The sequence below is a fragment of the Aquarana catesbeiana genome, linkage group LG02 (assembly GCF_042186555.1).
Source record: "Aquarana catesbeiana isolate 2022-GZ linkage group LG02, ASM4218655v1, whole genome shotgun sequence".
NCBI lineage: Eukaryota > Metazoa > Chordata > Amphibia > Anura > Ranidae > Aquarana > Aquarana catesbeiana.
In genome coordinates, this window is record NC_133325.1 from 30,753,254 (window position 1) to 30,778,599 (window position 25,346).

The 25,346-nt window shown below is 48.3% G+C and overlaps 2 protein-coding genes across 2 annotated transcripts; one reads left to right on the forward strand and one right to left on the reverse strand.

The window, feature by feature from the left end:
* Positions 1 to 16,485: 16,485 nt before the first annotated feature.
* On the forward strand, positions 16,486 to 17,320 carry LOC141129678 (histone H1.5-like). Its single transcript, XM_073617772.1, has one exon. The coding sequence runs from the start codon at positions 16,514 to 16,516 to the stop codon at positions 17,180 to 17,182; it is 669 nt and encodes a 222-aa protein (XP_073473873.1). The 5' UTR covers positions 16,486 to 16,513; the 3' UTR covers positions 17,183 to 17,320.
* Positions 17,321 to 18,548: 1,228 nt separating this feature from the next.
* Positions 18,549 to 18,959, reverse strand: LOC141126462 (histone H3). Its single transcript, XM_073612404.1, has one exon. The coding sequence runs from the start codon at positions 18,957 to 18,959 to the stop codon at positions 18,549 to 18,551; it is 411 nt and encodes a 136-aa protein (XP_073468505.1).
* Between the last annotated feature and the right edge of the window lie 6,387 nt (positions 18,960 to 25,346).

The window sequence follows — 25,346 nt, forward strand, 5'->3', positions numbered from 1 at the left end:
CGGCAGTTTCACCTAAACTATCTAGGGGCACATTCTTAATAATCTATATAAACACATCGTTCACAGTCACCTAGGGTCATATGGAGAGCTATGGTCCACCCCTCCATCCCCATACCAAAATCAACTTCCGCTTCTCTTAGACAGTCTAAGGGCACAATCTTAGTTACAAATACATCCTTCACCCCTATTTACAGGGAGAGAAAGAGGCATGGACCACAACCCAACCTAAGTACCCATATCTTCCCTCCATTTCACCCATAGCTGGCAGAGGGTACAGTCTGAGAAATGTATAAATCATACCTAACCACCCACAGGGAGAGAAAGAGCTACTGCTCACAATTCAACTTAACTTAAGTATAATAATCCCTTCTCCGCTTCACTTAGAACAAGCTAAGGGCACATTCTTAGTTACATCCCTCCCCCACGACCAGAACCAGCCACGGGCACATTGTTATTCATTTATAACCCTCAAACTCCTCTTTAAGTGGAGAGAGGGCCAGAAGTATTACGTCAGCCAGACATGGGGGACTGTCTTTCCCGTTGTTAGTTCAAGACCTGAGTTCTCCAAGACAGAATAATAAGGCCCTTTTTAGTCCCTTCTATGATTGCCAGGAGAAATATGTCAGCCGGACAGTTCAATCTTGATAGCCTTGGGGAGGGGACCCGAGCCGTCAAATTCCGGTCACATAAGTACACCCCTCCTTGAGAACAAACATATATCTCACCCCGAAAAGTCGTCTCCAGAGGGAAATATTAAAACATTTCAGAGAAAGAGTACGTACCCGTGAGGAGGAGAGGCGAAGAAGCCTCCAGTAGTAGATGTTGTGAGTACCTAGGGGTGGTCCATATTTCAATCTTGAGAGGAAAATTATCTGGCTGCCATATGGATATGAGCTCAGGTACCTCCAGACTTAGGGGTATGCACCCCCTCCCTCCCGCCCCCACAACAAACAATGTGCCCTTCAGAATAGGCCTCAGGGGAAGCCTGTGTGTTAAGCAGCCAACAGGATAAATTTGTAGAGGAGCAAGCACTCCACTTGTAACTGCGCATTTCACTGGAAACTTCCAAAGCATTCAAAAAAACAAACAAACGGTAAGCAGCTTAGCGCTGCCTAGGAAGGGTATCAAACCATCTGGAAGCCTCCTCTGGAGAAACAAAAAACTTGGTGGTCTCGCCGTCAATCACTCTGAGGCGCGCTGGAAACATCATGCTGTACTTGAGACCTTTGCTCCTTAGTTGGGCCTTGATCTGGTCGAACGATCTGCGTTGTCGTTGTGTTTCAATGGAGAAATCCGGAAATAACATAATCTTCACATTTTCATGTCGTAGTTCTCCGATCTTCTAGCCTCTCTGAGAACGAGATCCCGGTCTCTAAAATTCAAAAGGCGGAAAATAAATGTACGTGGCGGAGCTCCAGGCGGGCCTGGAGCCGACGGCTTTCTGTGAGCCCGCTCGACTGCAAAGTGAGGGGAGAATGGCGCCTGCGGGAGGAGCGTACGCAGCAACTGCTCTGCATAGGTCTCTCCTTTCAGCCCCCTCCGGGAGACCCACCATGCGTAAATTGTTCCGCCCGTTCCTATTTTCCTGATCTTCTGCTCGGGATTTGATCGCCTTCATTTTAACCTGTAACGTGCGGAGGGAGGCAGAATGCTCCCTGACCGTGTCTTCTGTCTCCCCCACTCTCCGCTCCGCTTCATTTAATCTATCCCGGTGCTTATCCATGTCCCGCCTAATTAGGCCCATTTCAAGCTGCATCTGCTCGATCTTAGTGGTCAGTGTTGTTTGGCAGCCCGTGATAGCTTGCATGAGCGCCTGGAACTGATCGACTCCCAGCTGGGGAGACTCAGCCTGCTCCGTCTGGGACGCCATGTTGGTGTAGGCCGTCCCGCACGCACCTCTGGTTGTTGGCGGGGTCCTAGGAGCCTGCTGCCTCTTCCTTTGGGAACCGGAGCTTCCCCTTCTCATACCCGCCTGCTTTCTCTACCTCCCGGTAGTGTTAGAGCGAGGATATGTCCCCTATAAACGGATGAATTGTCGGCTGAGAACGGAGCTCCCTTCCCACACGTCCTATCTGGTCGCCATCTTGACCACGCCCCCGGCTGCTACAGTATTTACAATTAGTGTACTGTGTCCTCTGCACAGTGTGCACCTAAAGCTACCTGAAGACAATTGCTGGTGTTCTCATACTAATAATACTACAGGCAGGCAGTTGATTCTGCTAGCTGCAGTATCAGTATATATATATATGCATCCCAGCTTTGTGCAGCTACATCTCACTGCAGGCCATTAGTATGTCTGGAAGGCCAACAAAGAGAGGCAGACTGTCACAAGCCAATAAAAGAGGGCAAGCAGGCTCTGTGTCTAGAGGCAACAGTGCTGGTCGTGGAGACGGTACATCCTCATCAGCACGTGGCCGTGGGACACGCGTGTCCTTTTTTTCAGCAGCTGGCCGTATTAAGCCGCAACACGCGGAAGACTTGGTAAAGTGGATGACCAAGCTGTCCTCATCCTCCTCATCCTCTCTCACCCAGGCTCAGAGTACTTTGTCTGGCAAAGCAGCTGCCAATGCGGCCTCTTCCCTTGGCTCAATGGCATCAGTCACTCCTTCTCTAGCCCCACCATGTCCTCCTGAGGAGTCCCCCGAACTGTTTGACCACAGTGTTGGGTACATGCTCCAGGAGGATGCCCAGCATTTTGAAGGCTCCAATGATGGTACCCAGCTAGAGGAAGGCAGTAACGTGAGCCCAGAGAGAGGGGGTGCCCAAGAAGGACAGCAATCTGCCAGTCATGTTCCCCCAGCTGCAGCATACTGCCAGCTTTGCTCCAGTGATGAGGAGGGAGGGGATGATGAGGTCACTGACTCCACATGGGTGCCTGATAGGAGAGAGGAGGAGGAGGAGGAAGCACATCACCAACAAGGCAGGATGCCCTCCAGGGGCCAGCTTAAGGGCAGCACACTGACTGCATCACACTGCAGAGCTCCACATGTGCAGGGCGCTGCTGTCTCTGCGCGTTATTCCAAAAGTTCTTTGGTGTGGGCCTTTTTTGAGACGAGTGCATCAGATCCCACCGCTGCTATTTGCAACATATGTCTCAAGCGTATCTCTCGTGGCCAAAACATCTCCCGCTTGGGCACCACATGCTTGACCAGACATATGTTGACCTGCCATGCAGTTTGTTGGCAAGCGTACCAAAAGACCCACACCAAAGAACAAAGAGGACCTCTCCTTGCTCCTCATCAGCTGGGATCTCCAACCCCACTATACCTTCAGTCCTCTCTGAGTCCTGCACTGAGAGAAATGAAGGTGTAGAATTAGGTGTGTCACAGCCAAGTACTTGGGGGCAATCTGCTATTGGTACACCAACGTCAGATTGTACCAGGCAAATTTCCCTGCCCCAGCTGCTGCACCACAGAAAGAAGTTTGCTCCCAGCCATCCACATGCCCAGCGGTTGAATGCTAGCTTGGCTAAATTGCTAGCACTTCAACTGCTGCCTTTTCAGTTGGTAGACTCTGCCCCCTTCCGTGAGTTTGTGGAATGTGCGGTTCCTCAGTGGCAGGTTCCCAAACACCAATTTTTCTCACGGAAGGTGATTCCAGCTCTCTACCGGCATGTGGAAGGCAATGTCTTGGCCTCGCTGGGCAGGGCGGTCAGCGGTATGGTGCATATTACCGCTGACGCATGGTCCAGCAGGCATGGACAGGGACGTTACCTATCTTTCACCGTGCACTGGGTGACTCTTCTGGCAGCTGGGAAGGATGCAGGACAGGGTGCAGTAGTGTTGGAGGTTGTTCTGCCACCACGCCTCCAAAATACTACTAGTAGTGATTCTGCCACACCTCTCTCCTCCACCCCCACCTCTTCTTCTTCCTACATGGCATCTTCCTGTGATTTGACTTCGGAACCAGCGGTGCTCCGTAGGCGTTCAAGGGGCTACGCAAGCACGCAGGCCAAAAGATGCCATGCGGTGCTTGAGCTGGTGTGCTTGGGGGACAGGAGCCACACTGTGGCAGAGATCCTGTCAGCTCTGCAGGGGCAGGTTCAGAGGTGGTTGACGCCACACCAGCTTAAGCCAGGAATGGTGGTTTGCGACAATGGCACCAACCTCCTCTCTGCCCTCCGACAGGGACAACTGACCCATGTGCCCTGTTTGGCTCACGTCCTTAACTTGGTGGTACAGCGGTTCTTGGGCAGGTACCCGGGCTTACAGGATGTCCTGAGGCAGGCCAGGAAAGTCTGTGTGCATTTCCGCAGGTCATATAATGCCAGTGCTCGGCTGGCTAACCTCCAAAAGGAATTTAACCTGCCCAAGAACCGCCTAATCTGTGACATGCCCACCAGGTGGAACTCAACGTTGGCCATGTTGCAGCGGCTGCACACGCAGCAGAGGGCCATCAATGAGTACCTGTGTGACTATGGCACCAGGACAGGGTCAGGGGAGCTTGTTTTTTTTTTTTTCCCATGCCAGTGGGCCATGATCAGGGATGCATGCACTGTCCTGTCACCATTTGAGGAGGCCACGAGGATGGTGAGCAGTGACAGTGCATGCATTAGTGACACTGTCCCCCTTGTCCACCTGTTGGAGCACACACTGCATGGAATAATGGACAGGGCACTTGAGGCAGAACAGAGGCAGGAAGAGGAGGACTTTCTTAGCTCTCAAGGTCCCCTTTGTCCAGACAGTGTTCCTGCGTGCCCGCCGATCACACAGGAAGAGGAGGAGGAGGAGGAGGAAGAGATGGATTGTGTCAGCATGGGGGTGGAGCCTGGCACTTAGCATCAGCAGCAGTCTTTAAGGGATCATTTACAGTCCCAAGAAACCCATGGAATTGTACATGGCTGGGAGGAGGTGGCTGCGGATCATGTCGTCCTTAGTGACCCAGAGGACTCCGGACCGAATGCCTCAGCAAACCTACGCTGCATGGCCTCCCTGATCCTGCAAAGCCTGTGGAAGGATCCTCGTATTTGTGGTATCAAGGAGAGGTATCAATACTGGCTGGCAACCCTCCTTGATCCACGTTACAAGGGTAAGGTTGCGGACCTTATCTTGCCGTTGCAGAGGGAGCAGAGGATGAAACATCTTTGGGAGGCCTTGCAGAAAGGTCTGTGCAACGTGTTCCCAGAGACTGGGAGGTTACAAACTCCTGTTCCTGGACAACGTGTTGCTGAGGCTTCGGTCAGTCAAAGAAGGAGCGGTGGAGAAGGTGGCCGTCTGACCGATGCATTCAGACAATTTTTTAGTCCTCAGCCCCAAGGTATGATCGGTTCCAGCAACCATCACCAGCGTCTGTTTTACATGGTGCAGGAATATCTAGGGGCAAGATCTGACTTGGACACTTTTCCCACCAAAAATCCTCTGGGTTACTGGGTCTTGAGGATGGATCACTGGCCAGAGCTTGCACAGTATGCAATTGAGCTACCGGCCTGTCCTGCATCCAGCGTTCTTTCGGTACGCACATTCAGTGCTGCTGGAGGTTTTGTAACCGATCACAGGGTGTGCCTGTCCACCGACCCGGTCGATCGACTGACCTTCATAAAAATGAATCAGTCTTGGATCACCACCAGCTACCAAGCACCTGATGCTGATGTAACCCAATATATATATATATATATATATATATATATATATATATATATATATATATATTTTTTTTTTTTTTTTTTCTTTGATTAGTCAGATCCCTTCAAGACTGCATATTCTGATGCTGAGTGACAATCCTGTTATGCTGAGTGACTATCCTCTTCCTCCTCAATGATCATGCTGATAGCTTGTAAGAATATTTTTGGTTCTGGGCGCCACCACCAGTGGCTAAGGCCCAATTTTTCAGCCCCCGTTTAACAGGGGCATGTAATTACAATTTTTGATGCAATACTTTGCAGCAGGGCTCGTTCCTGCGCTCCAACTAGAGTATCTGTGAGGGGTTGCAGTGTTGTGGCACCAGCATCAGTGCCTCTTCCTCCTCAATGATCATGCTGATAGCTTGTAAGAATATTTTTGGTTCTGGGCGCCGCCACCAGTGGCTAAGGGCCAATTTTTCATCCCCTGTTTAACAGAGGCTTGTAATTACAAATGTTGATGCAATATTTTACAGGAGGGCTCATTCCTAGAGTATCTGTGAGGGGTTGCAGTGTTGTGGCACCAGTGCCTAAGGCCCAATTTTTCTGCCAATTTTTAATATTTTGCAGCTGCCCATTTCTGCGCCCACCAAGAGTAACTGTGAGGACTTACAGTATTGTGACACCAGCACCACCGCCACCAAAGGCCCAATTTTTCTGACCCTGTTCAACAGGGACATGTAATTACAATTCTTCATCTAATATTTCACAGCAGAGCCCGTTCCTGCGCCCACCAAGAGTAACTGTGAGGGCTTACAGTGTTGTGGCAACACCAACACCTAAGGCCGCAATTTCTGCAGAGTATATAGGGCAGGCCCCTACTTTCATACATCCAACTTACAAACGACTCCTACTTGCAAACGGAAGGAGACAACAGAAAGTGAGATGAAATCTACCCCTAGGATAGGAAATTCTCTCCTGTAAGAGTTAATATGGGAAAAACATGTCTCCTCTCCACTGATGCTTTATCACCAATCCTTGTTTAACTAAAACCCCCAAATTGTCACAAAACATTTGTCATTGGGACAGAAAGTGAGGTAAAATCTTCTGAAGAGGTGCACAGACAGCAAAACAAATGTCACAGGGGTGATAACCCTTCCCTATGTTTTACAAAAAGCTAAAAAATAGATTTTTAGTCTGGAGCTACACTTTAAAAATGCACCTGTTCAAAATTACAAACAGATTCTACTTAACAACAAACCTACAGTCCCTGTCTTGTTTGCACCATCTGCATACTGCTGTTCAGAAGGCCTGGGGCCTCACACCTTTCCTTTTTTTTTAATTGGGTGCGGGGTTCCCCTTAATATCCATACAAGAACCCAAGGGCCTGGTAATGGACTGGGGGGTACCCATGCCTTTTATCTCACTGATTTTCATCCATATTACTGGGACCGGACATTACATTAAAGCCGTAAGCAGTTTTAAATGACTTTTATTCCTTTAAAAATGTCATTTTGTGCTGGGACTGTACTAATCACGGGAAACACGCGCCACTTTACAGGCATACTATAGACACCCCCCAGGTACAATATTTAAAGGAATAGTTCACTTTTTTTTTCACTTTAAGTATCATTAAAATCACTGTTCCCGAAAAATCGTCCGTTTTTAAAACTTTTTTTTGCATTGATACATGTCCCCTGGGGCAGGACCCGGGTCCCCAAACCCTTTTTAGGACAATACCGTGCAAATTAACCTTTAAAATTAGCACTTTTGATTTTGAACGTTCGAGTCCCATAGACGTCAATGGGGTTCTAACGTTTGTGCAAATTTTCGGTCCGTTCGAAGGTTCTGGTGCGAACCAAATCGGGGGTGTTCGGCTCATCCCTAATGGAGAGGTGTGTGGTCATTATCACATTGTTCTCCCATAGAGATCAAACTTTCTGTTATCTATATTTACAATCAGATCTCCCGATAACAATGTATGTGGGGCTCTTTGTATGGAGAAGTGGATGTCTTTGTGTTGTATAGTGGAAATGAGCCACCCACATACCACACATCAGAGCTGTGACTTCATTCTAACCATGTACAAAATGATTCTGGATTATTCGATGGGCTTTGCTAGCCAGGTACATCTACCCCCCCCCCCAAAAAAAAAAAACAAAAAAAAAAAAAAACACAAAAAAAACCAAAATAACAAACAAAAACAAAAACAAACTAACAAAAAAAAAAATGTCAAGTATCTAGATGGCCGCTTGTGTTTCCAATTCACTACTAGATCCCCAGACATTGTTCTGGTTCAGCTACAAAAGTCTACATTGTAAAACACAATTTGGGAATTAGGAAGGAAAACATTACAACGAATCACATTGTATCTCTTCCCAGATCTCAGTACAGATGCCATGTATCTTGTGACCGCCAGGTGTCAGTGTTGCATCTTCATTTGGAATAGAGTGGGATCCATTTTTTTATTGCTTTTTATTGAATATTGTCAGTGATCAGAGTAAATCTCCAGAGGGTCACTTCCAGGTCCCTCCCTGGTATAAAACAACTTACAGGATTTACATAACATCAACATGGTTCATGTGTGGTATTTGTGTACCGCAAGTATGGAAAATAGAGCAACTCCTCCAGTCCACGAACTAAGGGGTGCCCCAGTTGGATGGACAGGTCCTCTTTATGGATATATTGGTGGTCTTTTCAGTCCCAGTGTCTCCCATCCCCCTATGTGATAGTATTGGTCAGGTGACAGGTCCTCTTTATGGAGATATTGGTGGAGTCGTGCTAATTAGGATACAGTGGAGAAGTGCTATTCAGGATATAGAGGAGCGATGCTTTTGTACATACGGTGGTCCGGTGCTATTAATGATAGGAAGGAGAGGTGTGCTATATATTGAGTATAAATTAGAATAAAGTTGGGGGAGGAGGCGGACATCATGTGTAAAGTTTATGGGGATCGATCTATCTATCTATCTATCTATCTATCTATCTATCTATCTATCTATCTATCTATCTATCTATCTATCTATCTATCTATCTATCTATCTTTTTCCTTTCTTCCTTTCTTTACAATAATCTAGTAGTTATTTAGAATTAATATCTTGGTCTCTGGAGATTTATTGTATTATGAGATACATGTACTTTCCATGTGATTGGGATCATTGGATCAGTGAAAGTTTTTAGCGCTGTATATTTTCAGGATTAGCCGGAATTCATCCACACTAGTAGATCGGGGCTCTGGGGGATACAGAGGAGAGGAGATATTGAGGATTAGGGATGAGCCGAACACCCCCCGGTTCGGTTCGCACCAGAACCCGCGAACGGACCGAAAGTTCGCACGAACGTTAGAACCCCATTGACGTCTATGGGACTCGAACGTTCGAAATCAAAAGTGCTCATTTTAAAGGCTAATTTGCATGGTATTGTCCTAAAAAGGGTTTGGGGACCCGGGTCCTACCCCAGGGGACATGTATCAATGCAAAAAAAACTTTTAAAAACGGCCGTTTTTTCGGGAGCAGTGATTTTAATGATGCTTAAAGTAAAAAAAAAAAAGTGAAATATTCCTTTAAATATCGTACCTGGGGGGTGTCTATAGTATGCCTGTAAAGTGACGCGTGTTTCCCATGTTTAGAACAGTCCCTGCACCAAATGTCATTTTTAAAGGAAAAAATCTCATTTAAAACTGCTTGCGGGTTTAATGTCATGTCGGGTCATGGCAATATGGATGAAAATCAGTGAGACAAACGGCATGGGTACCCCCCAGTCCATTACCAGTCCCTTTGGGTCTTGTATGGATATTAAGGGGAACCCCGCACCCAAATTAAAATAAGGAAAGGTGTGGGGCCACCAGGCCCTATATACTCTGAACAGCAGTATACAGGCGGTGCAAACAAGACAGGGACTGTAGGTTTGTTGTTAAGTAGAATCTGTTTGTAATTTTGAACATTTTTAACGTGTTTAGCTCCAGCCAAAAAATCTTTTCTAAGCTTTTTGGAAAACATAGGGAAGGGTTATCACCCCTGTGACATTTGTTTTGCTGTCTTTCCTCCTCTTCAGAAGATTTCACCTCACTTTTTTGTCCCAATGAAAAATGTTTTTTGAAAATTTGGGTTTTTTTGTGGAACAAGGATTGGAAAGCATCAGTGGAAAGGAGAACTTGTTTTCCCATATTAACTCTTACAGGAGAGAATTTCCCTTCCTAGGGGTAGATTTCATCTCACTTCCTGTTGTCTCCTTCCGTTTGCAAGTAGGAGTCGTTTGTAAGTTAGATGTTTGAAAGTAGGGTCCTGCCCTATATACTCAGCAGAAATTTGGGCCTTAGGTGTTGCTGTGGCCACAACACTGTAAGCCCTCACAGGGCCCTGCTGTGAAATATTAGATCAAGAATTGTAATTACATGCCCCTGTTGAACAGGAGCTGAAAAATTAGGCCTTAGGCACTGGTGCTGGTGCCACAACACTGCAACCCCTCACAGACACTCTAGTTGGAACGCAGGAACGAGCCCTGCTGCAAATTATTGCTTCAAAAATTGTAATTACACGCCCCTGTTAGACAGGGGCAGAAAAATTGGGCCTTAGGCACTGGTGCTGGTGCCACAACACTGCAACCCCTCACAGACACTCTAGTTGGAACGCAGGAACGAGCCCTGCTGCAAAGTATTGCATCAAAAATTGTAATTACACGCCCCTGTTAGACAGGGGCAGAAAAATTGGGCCTTAGGCACTGGTGCTGGTGCCACAACACTGCAACCCCTCACAGACACTCTAGTTGGAACGCAGGAACGAGCCCTGCTGCAAAGTATTGCATCAAAAATTGTAATTACACGCCTCTGTTAGACAGGGGCAGAAAAATTGGGCCCTAGGCACTGGTGCTGGTGCCACAACACTGCAACCCCTCACAGACACTCTAGTTGGAATGCAGGAACGAGCCCTGCTGCAAAGTATTACATCAAAAATTGTAATTACACGCCCCTGTTAAACAGGGGCTGAAAAATTGTGCCTTAGGCACTGGTGGTGGCGCCCAGAACCAAAAATGTTCTTACAAGCTATCAGCGTGATGATTGAGGAGGAAGAGGATAATTACTCAGGGATAGTCACTCAGCATCAGCATAGGCAGTCTTTGAAGGGATCTGAGATTTCAAAAAAAATTATTCGGTTACATCAGCATCAGGTGCTTGGTAGCTGGTGGTGATCCAAGACTCATTCATTTTTATGAAGGTCAGCCGATCGACCGAGTCGGTGGACAGACGCACCCTGTGATCGGTTACCACGCCTCCAGCAGCACTGAATGTGCGTTCCGAAAGAACGCTGGATGCAGGACAGGCCAGTAGCTCAATTGCATACTGTGCAAGCTCTGGCCAGTGATCCATCCTCAAGACCCAGTAACCCAGAGGATTTTCGGTGGGAAAGGTGTCCAAGTCTGATCTTGCCCCTAGGTATTCCTGCACCATGTAAAACAGACGCTGGCGATGGTTGCTGGAACCGATCATACCTTGGGGCTGCGGACCAAAAAATTGTCTGAACGCATCGGTCAGACGGCCACCTTCTCCACCGCTCCTTCTTTGACTGACCGAAGCCTCAGCAACACGTTGTCCAGAAACAGGAGTTTGTAACCTCCCAGTCTCTGGGAACGCGTTGCACAGACCTTTCTGCAAGGCCTCCCGAAGATGTTTCATCCTCTGCTCCCTCTGCGATGGCAAGATAAGGTCCGCAACCTTACCCTTGTAACGTGGATCAAGGAGGGTTGCCAGCCAGTATTGGTCCTTCTCCTTGATACCACGAATACGAGGATCCTTACGCAGGCTTTGCAGGATCAGGGAGGCCATGCAGCGTAGGTTTGCTGAGGCATTCGGTCCGGAGTCCTCTGGGTCACTAAGAACGACATGGTCCGCAGCCACCTCCTCCCAGCCACGTACAAGTCCATGTGTTTCTTGGGACTGATCCCTTAAAGACTGCTGCTGATGCTGAGTGCCAGGCTCCACCTCCATACTGACACAATCTTCCTCCTCCTCCTCTTCCTCCTCGTCCTCTTCCTGTGTGATCGGCGGGCACGCAGGAACACTGTCTGGATAAAGGGGGCCTTGAGAGCTAAGGAAGTCCTCCTCTTCCTGCCTCTGTTCTGCCTCAAGTGCCCTGTCCATTATTCCACGCAGCGTGTGCTCCAACAGGTGGACAAGGGGGACAGTGTCACTGATGCATGCACTGTCACTGCTCACCATCCTCGTGGCCTCCTCGAATGGTGACAGGACAGTGCATGCATCCCTGATCATGGCCCACTGGCGTGGGGAAAAAAAACCAAGCTCCCCTGACCCTGTCCTGGTGCCATAGTCGCACAGGTACTCATTGATGGCCCTCTGCTGCGTGTGCAGCCGCTGCAGCATGGCCAACGTTGAGTTCCACCTGGTGGGCATGTCACAGATTAGGCGGTTCTTGGGCAGGTTAAACTCCTTTTGGAGGTCCGTCAGCCGAGCACTGGCATTATATGACCGGCGGAAATGCACACAGACTTTCCTGGCCTGCCTCAGGACATCCTGTAAGCCCGGGTACCTGCCCAAGAACCGCTGCACCACCAAGTTAAGGACGTGAGCCAAACAGGGCACATGGGTCATTTGTCCCTGTCGGAGGGCAGAGAGGAGGTTGGTGCCATTGTCGCAAACCACCATTCCTGCCTTAAGTTGGCGTGGCGTCAACCACCTCTGAACCTGCCCCTGCAGAGCTGACAGAACCTCTGCCCCAGTGTGGCTCCTGTCCCCCAAGCACACCAGCTCAAGCACCGCATGGCATCTTTTGGCCTGCGTACTTGCGTAGCCCCTTGAACGCCTACGGAGCACCGCTGGTTCCGAGGAAGAGGCCATGGAGGAAGAAGAAGAGGAGGGGGTGGAGGAGAGAGGTGTGTCACAATCAGCATTTTGGAGGCGTGGTGGCGGAACAACCTCCAACACTACTGCACCTTGTCCTGCATCCTTCCCAGCTGCCAGCAGAGTCACCCAATGCGCCGTGAAACTTAGGTAACGTCCCTGTCCATGCCTGCTGGACCATGAGTCAGCGGTAATATGCACCTTACCGCTGACCGCCCTGTCCAGCGAGGCATGGACATTGCCTTCCACATGCCGGTAGAGAGCCGGAATCGCCTTCCGTGAGAAAAAGTGGCGTTTGGGTACCTGCCACTGAGGAACCGCACATTCCACAAACTCACGGAAGGGGGCAGAGTCTACCAACTGAAAAGGCAGCAGTTGAAGTGCTAGCAATTTTGCCAAGCTAGCATTCAACCGCTGGGCATGTGGATGGCTGGGAGCAAACTTCTTTCGGCGGTGCAGCAGCTGGGGCAGGGAAATTTGCCTGGTACAATCTGACGTCGGTGTACCAAAAGCAGATTGCCCACAAGTACTTGGCTGTGACACACCTAATTCTACACCTTCATTCCTCTCACTGCAGGTCTCAGAGAGGACTGAAGGTCTAGTGGGGTTGGAAATCTCAGCTGATGAGGAGCAAGGAGAGATCCTCTTTGTTCTTTGGTGTGGGTCTTTTAGATACGCTTGCCAACGAACTGCATGGCAGGTCAACATATGTCTGGTCAAGCATGTGGTACCCAAGCGGGAGATATTTTGGCCACGCGAGATACGCTTGAGACATATGTTGCAAATAGCAGCGGTGCGATCTGATGCACTCGTCTCAAAAAAGGCCCACACCAAAGAACTTTTTGAATAACGCGCAGAGACTGCAGCGCCCTGCACATGTGGAGCTTTGGGGTGTGATGCAGTCAATGTGCTGCCCTTAGGCTGGCCCCTGGAGGGCATCCTGCCTCGTTGGTGATGTGCTGCCGCCTCCTCCTCCTCCTCCTCCTCCTCCTCCTCCTCCTCCTCTCTCCTATCAGGCACCCACGTTGAGTCAGTGACCTCATCATCCCCTCCCTCCTCATCACTGGAGCAAACCTGGCAGTATGCTGCAGCAGGGGGAGCATGACTGCCAGATTGCTGTCCTTCTTGGGCACCCCCTCTGTCCGCGCTCATGTTACTGCCTTCATCGAGCTCAGTATCGTCATCAGAGCCTTCCAAACGCTGGGCATCCTCCTGGAGCATGTACCCAACACTGTGGTCAAACAGTTCGAGGGAATCCTCATGAGGACATGGTGGAGCTAGGGAAGGAGTCACTGATGACATTGAGCTGAGGGAAGAGGCCGCTGCTTTGCCAGACAAAGCACCCTGGGCATGGGTGAGAGAGGATGAGGAGGATGAGGACGGCTTGGTCATCCACTCGACCAAGTCTTCCGCATGTTGCGGCTCAACATGGCCAGCTGCCGAAAAAAAGGCCAAGCGTGTCCCATGGCCACGTGCTGATGAGGATGCACCGTCTCCACGACCAGCACTAGACACAGAGCCTGCTTGCCCTCTCTTATTGGCTTGTGACTGTCTGCCTCTCCTTCTTGGCCTTCCAGACATACTAATGGCCTGTAGCTGCACTAAGCTGGGATAGAACACCTGTAATTTTCTTCAAGTAGCTTTATATACTGTAACCAGACAAGCCTGCCTGTCAGTAGGAAGATAACAGGAACGGATCTAGCTGAACACTGTGAGCAGGACGCACTGTACTAAATGTAAATAGTCTAGCTGCCTGACCGTGGTACTAATAGGATCAAATAGAACACCTGTAATTTTCTTCAGGTAGCTTTATATACTGTAACCAGACAAGCCTGCCTGTCAGTAGGAAGATAACAGGAACGGATCTAGCTGTACACTGTGAGCAGGACGCACTGTACTAAATGTAAATAGTCTAGCTGCCTGACCGTGGTACTAATAGGATCAAATAGAACACCTGTAATTTTCTTCAGGTAGCTTTATATACTGTAACCAGACAAGCCTGCCTGTCAGTAGGAAGATAACAGGAACGGATCTAGCTGAACACTGTGAGCAGGACACACTGTACTAAATGTAAATAGTCTAGCTGCCTGACCGTGGTACTAATAGGATCAAATAGAACACCTGTAATTTTCTTCAGGTAGCTTTATATACTGTAACCAGACAAGCCTGCCGGTCAGTAGGAATTTAACAGGAACGGATCTAGCTGAACACTGTGAGCAGGACGCACTGCACTAAATGTAAATAGCAGGAACGGATCTAGCTGAACACTGTGAGCAGGACGCACTGCACTAAATGTAAATAGTCTAGAAGATAACAGGAACGGATCTAGCTGAACACTGTGAGCAGGACGCACTGCATTAAATGTAAATAGTCTAGATAGAAGATAACAGGAACGGATCTAGCTAAACTGAATACAGTGTATATATATATATGCAACACCTGGGATGCATATATATACACAATACACTGTAAGTGCAGCTAACTGACTGACTGTTCTGCCTAATCTATCTAACTCAAATCAAATGACACTGTCTCTCTCTCTCTCTATCTCTCAGCACACCGGAACACACACTACACAGGGCCGCCGTGCAGGCGGCCTTATATAGTGTGGGGTGTGTACTAAATGCCCTGAGCCGTAATTGGCCAAAGCCACCCTGGCTTTGGCCAATTACAGCTCTCTCTACTGACAGCGCTGTGATTGGCCAAGCATGCGGGTCATAGTGCATGCTTGGCCAATCATCAGCCAGCAATGCACTGCGATGCCGCAGTGAATTATGGGCCGTGACGCGCCACACGAATTTAGCGCGAACGGCCCATAACGTTCGCAATTCGGCGAACGATCGAACAGCCGATGTTCGAGTCGAACATGGGTTCGACTCGAACACGAAGCTCATCCCTATTGAGGATACAGAGAAGAGATGCTATCTAGGGAAAGGAGGAGCGGACCTAACTGGGATACAGAGGGGAGATGATAAATGTGTAAAGGGGGTCTAATATTTAAATCTCTAAGTTCAATTCTTTTGGTGAATTCCCTTTACTTTTAGTTTTCTTTGGATCTGAGAGGAAGGGAACACCCTGAAATCTTGTCCTGGAGAATGTTAACAGAATAAAATACGTTTTGTGGTCAGTATGCATGTTTTTATTTTAGTAGCCTAGAAATAAATCCACCCCTCACTAACCTACAAATAGCCAATATTTACTATCACGATTCACCTAAAGCTACACTATATTAGGATTTTCAGCAAAATTCTTGTTACTGAAATGATCTCTTGGGGGATCCAATGCTGATGGATTGACTCTTTGATCACCAAAACAATAAACTTATATTCAAGATAGAAGGATTCAAAGCAAGCATTGCACCCGCGTAGGATATATAGCTGTGTAGTAAAAGAGATCGATAAACATACTCAAAGTATCTGGATAACAATAGATGTATCATGATGACCAGATAATGATACATAGCACATCAAACATGACATTGTGTAATCAGCTGAGACATTTGTATGTATAACAATATCTGCCATCACATCACACAAGGATCTCATGTCACCGGCTGATGTTTTTGTTCCAGGCTCCTTCTACTCAGCTATAGATGAGCAGAGTTGTGTATTAGGGGGAAATGTTTCCCGATGGTCACTCTTCACTCATCTAATGTGAAGATCATTCTAGTGGGAGATGTGAGAAGATTGTTTTCTGGGTAGAATTTGTGTAGAAAACAAGATAGAAGGAAGAATGGGACACACACTCAGGAGGATGGCTGTGTTTGCAGCCTCTGTGTTCAGCCTCCTCAGCAGCTCCTGACAGCTGTAAGTGACCCCCCGATAAGTGACAGTCCAGTGAGCAGATCGGGTCCCCGATGAAGATCGGACATCGTTCTATTCCAGAATAAAATCATTTTTCTCTCTGCCCGGAAAACACAACAAGAGAGAGAAGATTCCCCATTACTGAAGTAAGAGTGGGTGGGCGTGTCTAATGTGTAACCAATAGGAGTGCAGACAGCGTGTTGTATACCAACCAATAGAAATGACGATCGTACTGTATAAAGGCAGAGCGCTCGGATCATCGTATTATGAACGTTTTGTAAACCTTCTTGAAGAGGAATCATGACGGAGACTGAGAGCGCCCCAGCCGCCGCTCCTCCAGCGGAGCCCGCCGCCAAGAAGAAGCCGGCCAAGAAGGCGGCAGCCGGAGGAGCCAAGAAAGGCAGCAAGAAGCCGTCCGGTCCCAGCGTGTCCGAGCTCCTCGTCAAAGCCGTGGCCGCTTCCAAAGAGCGCAGCGGGGTCTCCCTGTCCGCCCTCAAGAAGGTCCTGTCCGCCGGAGGATACGATGTGGACAAGAACAACAGCCGCCTCAAGATCGCCATTAGGGGGCTGGTGACTAAGGGGACCCTCGTCCAGGTCAAAGGACATGGAGCCTCCGGATCCTTCAAGATCAACAAGAAGCAGGAGGACAAGGCGGCAGGCGCCAAGAAAAGCACCAAGAAGCCATCGGCTGCGGCCAAGTCCCCCAAGAAGCCGGCCGCCAAGAAGCCAGCCAAGTCCCCCAAGAAGAAGACCACCACCAAAGCCCCCACCGCAGCCAAGAGCCCCAAGAAGGCCGCCAAGAAACCCGCAAAAAAGCCTGCAGCTGCCAAAGCCAAGAAGGTGACAAAGAGCCCCAAGAAGCCCAAAGCTGCAGCCAAGCCGAAAAAAGTCGCCAAGAGTCCGGCTAAGAAGGCGGCTAAACCCAAGACAGCAGCCAAGCCCAAGAAGGCCGCTCCAAAGAAGAAATAATCCCCACCGGAGAGACCTCCTTTCATCTACACCCCCCAAAGGCTCTTCTCAGAGCCACCCACCTCCTCCTGACAGAGCTCTACATACACACAGCGACCAGGGGGGGCCGCATTAGAAGTCCTCCATACAGAGCAATGTGACCACCTTACCCAATCCCCTCTATAGAATAATATAGAATAAAGCGGGAGATCCGATCACAGGACTCTTCACATGACATCCGTCATTGATACAAAGGATAGCTTCAGGTATCCCCCCCCCCCAATATATATATACATATACACTTCTGTGGTGCGGATTGGAGACAATTTTCGCACTGGGAGATCTCCCCAGGGAGGTGGAGTAAGAATGATCAGCGACAAGATCATTGTGTTATGTGGGCAATGTACTCTTTACTAAATAAATATCCAGTTACAGATTTACCATCCCCAGGTCGCCGATATCACATTCGGAGGGAAACGGATACATTTCAGGTTCCATGTCAGAAATTTCATTATAAAACGCTCTCATTGGTTGACAGATGAAGCACAGGCGGTTATGATTGGCGGAGTTGGAAATTTTCAAACTGCCCGCCATAATTTCAGTTTTCCATTATGCAACAATTAGCCCCCCCCCCCAATCCATGGGCGGTAGAGAATAATGGAACAAAAAAGGGAGTTCCCCGGATTTTTTCACACAATACTGGATGAATTGTTCCTTCTAGTCTCTCCATTTGTGATGGATTGATGGAAATAATTGTATCAATAAATGACAATCTAACACCGCACTCAAAGATAATTCTCTTATTCTCATGAGCCCCCATTGTACAAATATGGTCCCCCCCGGCCAAACATTCATAATCCCTTCAGATAAACCATAAAGTAGAAGAAATGTTCACCGATTTAAGGCGGTAGTGTTGAAAGTAGAAGAAATGTTCACCGATATAAGGCGGTAGTGTTGAAATAAAATGAGAAAAGGGACTTGGCAGTTTTTTTTCCTAGTCAGCCTTCATATTTCCAGACGGGTCTCTGGAGAGATGAGAAGTGATGGATAGGGAAAGAGGGGGGCGGAGTGTCCCGGGGGGGCCTTGGCTGGACTGACAGGATTATTGTACAAGTGACTTAAGTTCTATCACAGCATGGAGCAGTCGAGAGGAAAAGATTAGAGAAAAAAAAAATGAGTAGTGTAAAACATAATCGGTATGTAGTGGGTGTAGATATCTATTGAGGAAGGAGGTGGGGAGATGTGTGGATGTCTTGTAGGGATTTCCCTGTCATGTAGTCGGTGTGATGATGGAGTATATAGATCTCTTTGTATAGGAGGATGTGGTGGCTCTGAAAAGAGCCTTTGTGTTGGGATTAGTAGTAGTTCGGAGTGTGTCTCTCTCTCTCTATGCCCTCTCCCCGCGGATGCGGCGTGCCAGCTGGATGTCTTTGGGCATGATGGTGACCCTCTTGGCGTGGATGGCGCAGAGGTTGGTGTCCTCGAAGAGTCCGACGAGGTAAGCCTCAGAGGCCTCCTGCAGAGCCATGACGGCGGAGCTCTGGAAGCGCAGGTCGGTCTTGAAGTCCTGGGCGATCTCTCGGACGAGGCGCTGGAAGGGCAGCTTGCGGATGAGCAGCTCGGTGGATTTCTGGTAGCGGCGAATCTCTCGGAGAGCCACGGTGCCGGGCCTGTAGCGGTGAGGCTTCTTGACTCCGCCGGTGGCCGGGGCGCTCTTGCGGGCGGCTTTGGTGGCCAGCTGCTTGCGGGGAGCTTTGCCTCCGGTGGACTTACGGGCTGTCTGCTTGGTTCTTGCCATGACTGTTCAGTGCTTCGCTGATACAAGGAACGTGAGCTTATGCCGCTCTGCAGCGCTATTTATACACATCTCCAGCCCTCTGATTGGACAATGAGAGCACACTCCTCCTCCTCATTGAAAAGCGCCTTTTTTTTTTCTTTTTTCAAATTGCCCGCCTAGATCTGCACGTTCTATTTTTGCAATAAATCGCTATTTTGTTTTCCCAAATCCAAAGTAAAATCTCCGCACATCACACAATACTCGGAGATCTCTGAACTCCTTCAATGTGGATTATTAATTAGAATAGAAAGTGTGAGCGGGGATTCCACACTGAGCAGCTGTTGTCTGTTCTGCCAAATACACAGCACAGGGATCAGGGGGATCCGTCCATGCTCACTTCTTATAGGTCACCGATCACGGTATACATCTGACTTATAAAGAAGACTTTTCATGTCCCCTATAATGGGGATCAGGGGGGATTGTGGGGGGCTGAGGCTCTCTGCTCTCCGGACTCCATCACATGTATCGTTCCACTCTGCCACCTAGAGGTCATTCCGGGAACATCTCCGCCTTCACTGTCTTCTGTGGACATCTCCACTATAGAGCCCATAGGATGTCTGTCACTGAAATCCTCTCTATGTTATGATGACTAAATGACACAATAAAGGTGGATGGAGGAGTACCCTGAGGTGTCCCTCGTGAGCTTTCGAGGCTGTGGCCGGGAGGGAACGTTGTTTCTCACCTGGAAGACTTTTGGGTGAGAGTGCACACCTTAATGTACTCGGTAACAATGGTTAACATTCCCTAAAAAAAAAGCTCAACTAGGTCTCCTAATTTACAAACCGGTTGACAGCAACCCTAAACATTAGGGATGAGCCGAACACCCCCCGGTTCGGTTCGCACCAGAACCCGCGAACGGACCGAAAGTTTGCACGAACGTTAGAACCCCATTGACGTCTATGGGACTCGAACGTTCAAAATCAAAAGTGCTCATTTTAAAGGCTAATTTGCATGGTATTGTCCTAAAAAGGGTTTGGGGACCCGGGTCCTACCCCAGGGGACATGTATCAATGCAAAAAAAACTTTTAAAAACGGCCGTTTTTCCGGGAGCAGTGATTTTAATGATGCTTAAAGTAAAAAAAAAAAAAAGTGAAATATTCCTTTAAATATCGTACCTGGGGGGTGTCTATAGTATGCCTGTAAAGTGACGCGTGTTTCCCATGTTTAGAACAGTCCCTGCACCAAATGTCATTTTTAAAGGAAAAAATCTCATTTAAAACTGCTTGCGGGTTTAATGTCATGTCGGGTCCTGGCAATATGGATGAAAATCAGTGAGACAAACGGCATGGGTACCCCCCAGTCCATTACCAGGCCCTTTGAATAACGCGCAGAGACTGCAGCGCCCTGCACATGTGGAGCTTTGGGGTGTGATGCAGTCAATGTGCTGCCCTTAGGCTGGCCCCTGGAGGGCATCCTGCCTCGTTGGTGATGTGCCGCCGCCTCCTCCTCCTCCTCCTCCTCCTCCTCCTCTCTCCTATCAGGCACCCACGTTGAGTCAGTGACCTCATCATCCCCTCCCTCCTCATCACTGGAGCAAACCTGGCAGTATGCTGCAGCAGGGGGAGCATGACTGCCAGATTGCTGTCCTTCTTGGGCACCCCCTCTGTCCGTGCTCATGTTACTGCCTTCATCGAGCTCAGTATCGTCATCAGAGCCTTCCAAACGCTGGGCATCCTCCTGGAGCATGTACCCAACACTGTGGTCAAACAGTTCGAGGGAATCCTCATGAGGACATGGTGGAGCTAGGGAAGGAGTCACTGATGACATTGAGCTGAGGGAAGAGGCCGCTGCTTTGCCAGACAAAGCACCCTGGGCATGGGTGAGAGAGGATGAGGAGGATGAGGACGGCTTGGTCATCCACTCGACCAAGTCTTCCGCATGTTGCGGCTCAACACGGCCAGCTGCCGAAAAAAAGGCCAAGCGTGTCCCATGGCCACGTGCTGATGAGGATGCACCGTCTCCACGACCAGCACTAGACACAGAGCCTGCTTGCCCTCTCTTATTGGCTTGTGACTGTCTGCCTCTCCTTCTTGGCCTTCCAGACATACTAATGGCCTGTAGCTGCACTAAGCTGGGATAGAACACCTGTAATTTTCTTCAAGTAGCTTTATATACTGTAACCAGACAAGCCTGCCTGTCAGTAGGAAGATAACAGGAACGGATCTAGCTGTACACTGTGAGCAGGACGCACTGTACTAAATGTAAATAGTCTAGCTGCCTGACCGTGGTACTAATAGGATCAAATAGAACACCTGTAATTTTCTTCAGGTAGCTTTATATACTGTAACCAGACAAGCCTGCCTGTCAGTAGGAAGATAACAGGAACGGATCTAGCTGAACACTGTGAGCAGGACGCACTGCACTAAATGTAAATAGTCTAGAAGATAACAGGAACGGATCTAGCTGAACACTGTGAGCAGGACGCACTGCACTAAATGTAAATAGCAGGAACGGCTCTAGCTGAACACTGTGAGCAGGACGCACTGCACTAAATGTAAATATCAGGAACGGATCTAGCTGAACACTGTGAGCAGGACGCACTGCACTAAATGTAAATAGTCTAGAAGATAACAGGAACGGATCTAGCTGAACACTGTGAGCAGGACGCACTGCACTAAATGTAAATAGCAGGAACGGATCTAGCTGAACACTGTGAGCAGGACGCACTGCACTAAATGTAAATAGCAGGAACGGATCTAGCTGAACACTGTGAGCAGGACGCACTGCACTAAATGTAAATAGCAGGAACGGATCTAGCTGAACACTGTGAGCAGGACGCACTGCACTAAATGTAAATAACAGGAACATATCTAGCTGAACACTGTGAGCAGGACGCACTGCACTAAATGTAAATAGCAGGAACGGATCTAGCTGAACACTGTGAGCAGGACGCACTGCACTAAATGTAAATAGCAGGAACGGATCTAGCTGAACACTGTGAGCAGGACGCACTGCACTAAATGTAAATTGCAGGAACGGATCTAGCTGAACACTGTGAGCAGGACGCACTGCACTAAATGTAAATAGTCTAGAAGATAACAGGAACGGATCTAGCTGAACACTGTGAGCAGGACGCACTGCACTAAATGTAAATAGCAGGAACGGATCTAGCTGAACACTGTGAGCAGGACGCACTGCATTAAATGTAAATAGTCTAGATAGAAGATAACAGGAACGGATCTAGCTAAACTGAATACAGTGTATATATATATATGCAACACCTGGGATGCATATATATACACAATACACTGTAAGTGCAGCTAACTGACTGACTGTTCTGCCTAATCTATCTAACTCAAATCAAATGACACTGTCTCTCTCTCTCTCTCTCTATCTCTCAGCACACCGGAACACACACTACACAGGGCCGCCGTGCAGGCGGCCTTATATAGTGTGGGGTGTGTACTAAATCCCCTGAACCATAATTGGCCAAAGCCACCCTGGCTTTGGCCAATTACAGCTCTCTCTACTGACGGCGCTGTGATTGGCCAAGCATGCGGGTCATAGTGCATGCTTGGCCAATCATCAGCCAGCAATGCACTGCGATGCCGCAGTGAATTATGGGCCGTGACGCGCCACACGAATTTAGCGCGAACGGCCCATAACGTTCGCAATTCGGCGAACGATCGAACAGCCGATGTTCGAGTCGAACATGGGTTCGACTCGAACACGAAGCTCATCCCTACTAAACATACACAGAATCCTAAATGTTATGTTTTTGGGCAGCTAAAATATCTATAGGTACTGCTTAGAAGACACCTAGGTCGATCTAGAGCAGTGGTTCTCAACCTTGCTAGTGCTGTGACCCCTTGATAAAATTTCCCAAGTTGTGGGGACCCCAAAAGTAAAATTATTTTTGTAGCGTAGGTGGTCAGCACCCAAGGCAAGACAAGTAATTTGCGCCCCTAATGGACATTCAGCGCTCCCTGAGTTCCTTCCACTCGTACAGTATTGAAACCCCTTATGGTACATTTTAGGACGTGCCACTCTTTCTCTTTGTTTCCCTTTCTTTCTCCATCCTAATTTCTTATTTTTTTTTCCCCATTCCTCTCTCTAGCCGTCTTTTCTCTTTGTCTTTCTCTCCCTTTTTCTTTGTTCCTCCCCCTCTTTTCCTCTCCCTTCCATGTATTCTCTATTTTTATTCCTTCTCTTACTCCTTGGTGAGGAGTGGGGGGAATGGGATGAGTGGCAGTGCTGGTGGGTAGTTGGGATAAGTGGCAGTGCTGGTGGGGAGTTCTGATCAGCCAACTTAGGTGCTCTTGATCAAGGTCATCTGCTGATCTGAGAACTGTAGTGGGCACTTTTAATGGCAACCATAATCACAGGTTACTCACTGTGTCTCTGACTTTGTGGTGTCTCGTAACAGTGGCACCTATGTCGAAATCAGAAGATAGGGTCTCCTCCAGCCCCTCCTACTTCACATTCCTCACCAGTCAGCTGACCTCTAGCCTCTAGTCTCTGTCCCCCAGCCATGCCGTGAACTGAATGGGCGGCTGCGAATAGGCTAAGTGGGCGGCCACGGGCTCCAGGGACAGCCCAGCTGGGTAGCCGCAAAAAGGCTGGGAGAGCAGTGCGGGCTTCAGGAACAGCCCAGGATTCGGTGACCCCCTGGCAAATTATCATTCGACCCCTGAGGGGGTCCTGACCCCCAGGTTGAGAACCACTGATCTAGTAGAAGGGATACAAGGTGATCAGAGAGCCGTCATTCTGCACTGGGAGGATTGTGGAGAAATGATACAACGTATTACAAGGAATCTGTTCCGGGACTCTCGGAGATACTTTACTGCTGAGAGATAATTGGAGATTAGAGATGTTGCAATACATTGGTGTAGTGTATGGCCTAAAGGAACACACACCGGAGCATCATTGTGGGGACTTTATCCCCTTCCCGCCGACCGTACGCAGATATGCGTACTTGGCTTTCCGGGGTTATACCGGGATGATGCCTGCAACTGCAGGCATCATCCCGGTACCGTTGTTTCGAGCGGGCGATCGGCTATCTGTATATAACAACCATGCGGCTAAAAGCCGCTCGGCTGTTATACCGGCGGAGCGGGAGGGGACATCCCCCCTCCCGCTGCCTCCCACCGCTCTTACCGGGCCTCCCGTGCGATCGGGAGGCCCGGTGTCCAATCGGGTGCCTCCGGCGGCTGTGGGCGGGCTGGAGGGAAGCTGTCGGCGGCTTCGTTCCAGCCTTCTCAATGTAAACGCGGAAGTAACGTCTTGACGTCACTTCCCGTTTACTCGGCTGCCAATGGTGCCAAATTTTAAAAAAATATACAGTATTCAGAATCGCCATTTTCGGCGATCTGAATACTTTGAAGTGTAAAGGAGGGATGGGGGGTCTTTTAGACCCCCCATCCCTCCATAAAGAGTACCTGTCACAACCTATAAAAATAAAAATAAAATAAAAATAAATAAAATACATAAAAAAAAAATTTAAAGCGCCCCCGTCCCCGCAAGCTCGCGCAGCGAAGAAAACGCATACGAAAGTTGCGCACGCATATGTAAACAGTGTTCAAATCACACATGTGAGGTATCCCCGCGATCGTCAGAGCGAGAGTAATAATTCTAGTCCTAGACCTCCTCTGTAGCTCTAACCTGGTAACCATAAAAAAAAAAAAAAAAAAAAAAAAAAAATTAAAGCGTCGCCTATGGAAATTCATAGCTACCATAGTTTGTCGCCATTCCACGAGTGCGCGCAATTATAAAGCGTGACATGTTTGGTATCTATTTACTCGGCGTAACATAGTCTTTCACATTATACAAAAAAATTGGGGTAACTTTACTGTTTGGATTTTTTAAAATTCATGGAAGTGTCCCTTTTCCAAAAATTTGCGTTTAAAACACCGCTGCACAAATACCGTGTGATATAAAATATTGCAACAATCTCCATTTTATTCTCTAGATTCTCTGCTAAAAAAAATATATATATATAATATTTGGGGGTTCTAAGTAATTTTCTAACAAAAAATATGGATTTTAACTTGTAAACACCAAATTTCAAAAATAGGCTTAGTCATGAAAGGGTTATATAGTAACTGGAATAGAAAAGTGCAGTGGCGGCACCCCTATTATAATGTATAACCAGGAGGAATGACTGAAAGGGGAACATTAAATACTGCAATTTTGTCATCATTTCTTTATTCAATCCATGGATTAATTCATGGATTCATGAGCCTCGACTATCCTCTGGAATTCCCTACCCCAATCTGTCAGACTGTCTCCAAATGTATCCACTTTTAGGCAATCCCTAAAAACTTTCCTCTTCAGAGAAACCTATCCTGCCTCCATCTAACAACTGCACTATTTTCTCCATTAGCTCATCCCCCACAGCTATTACCCTTT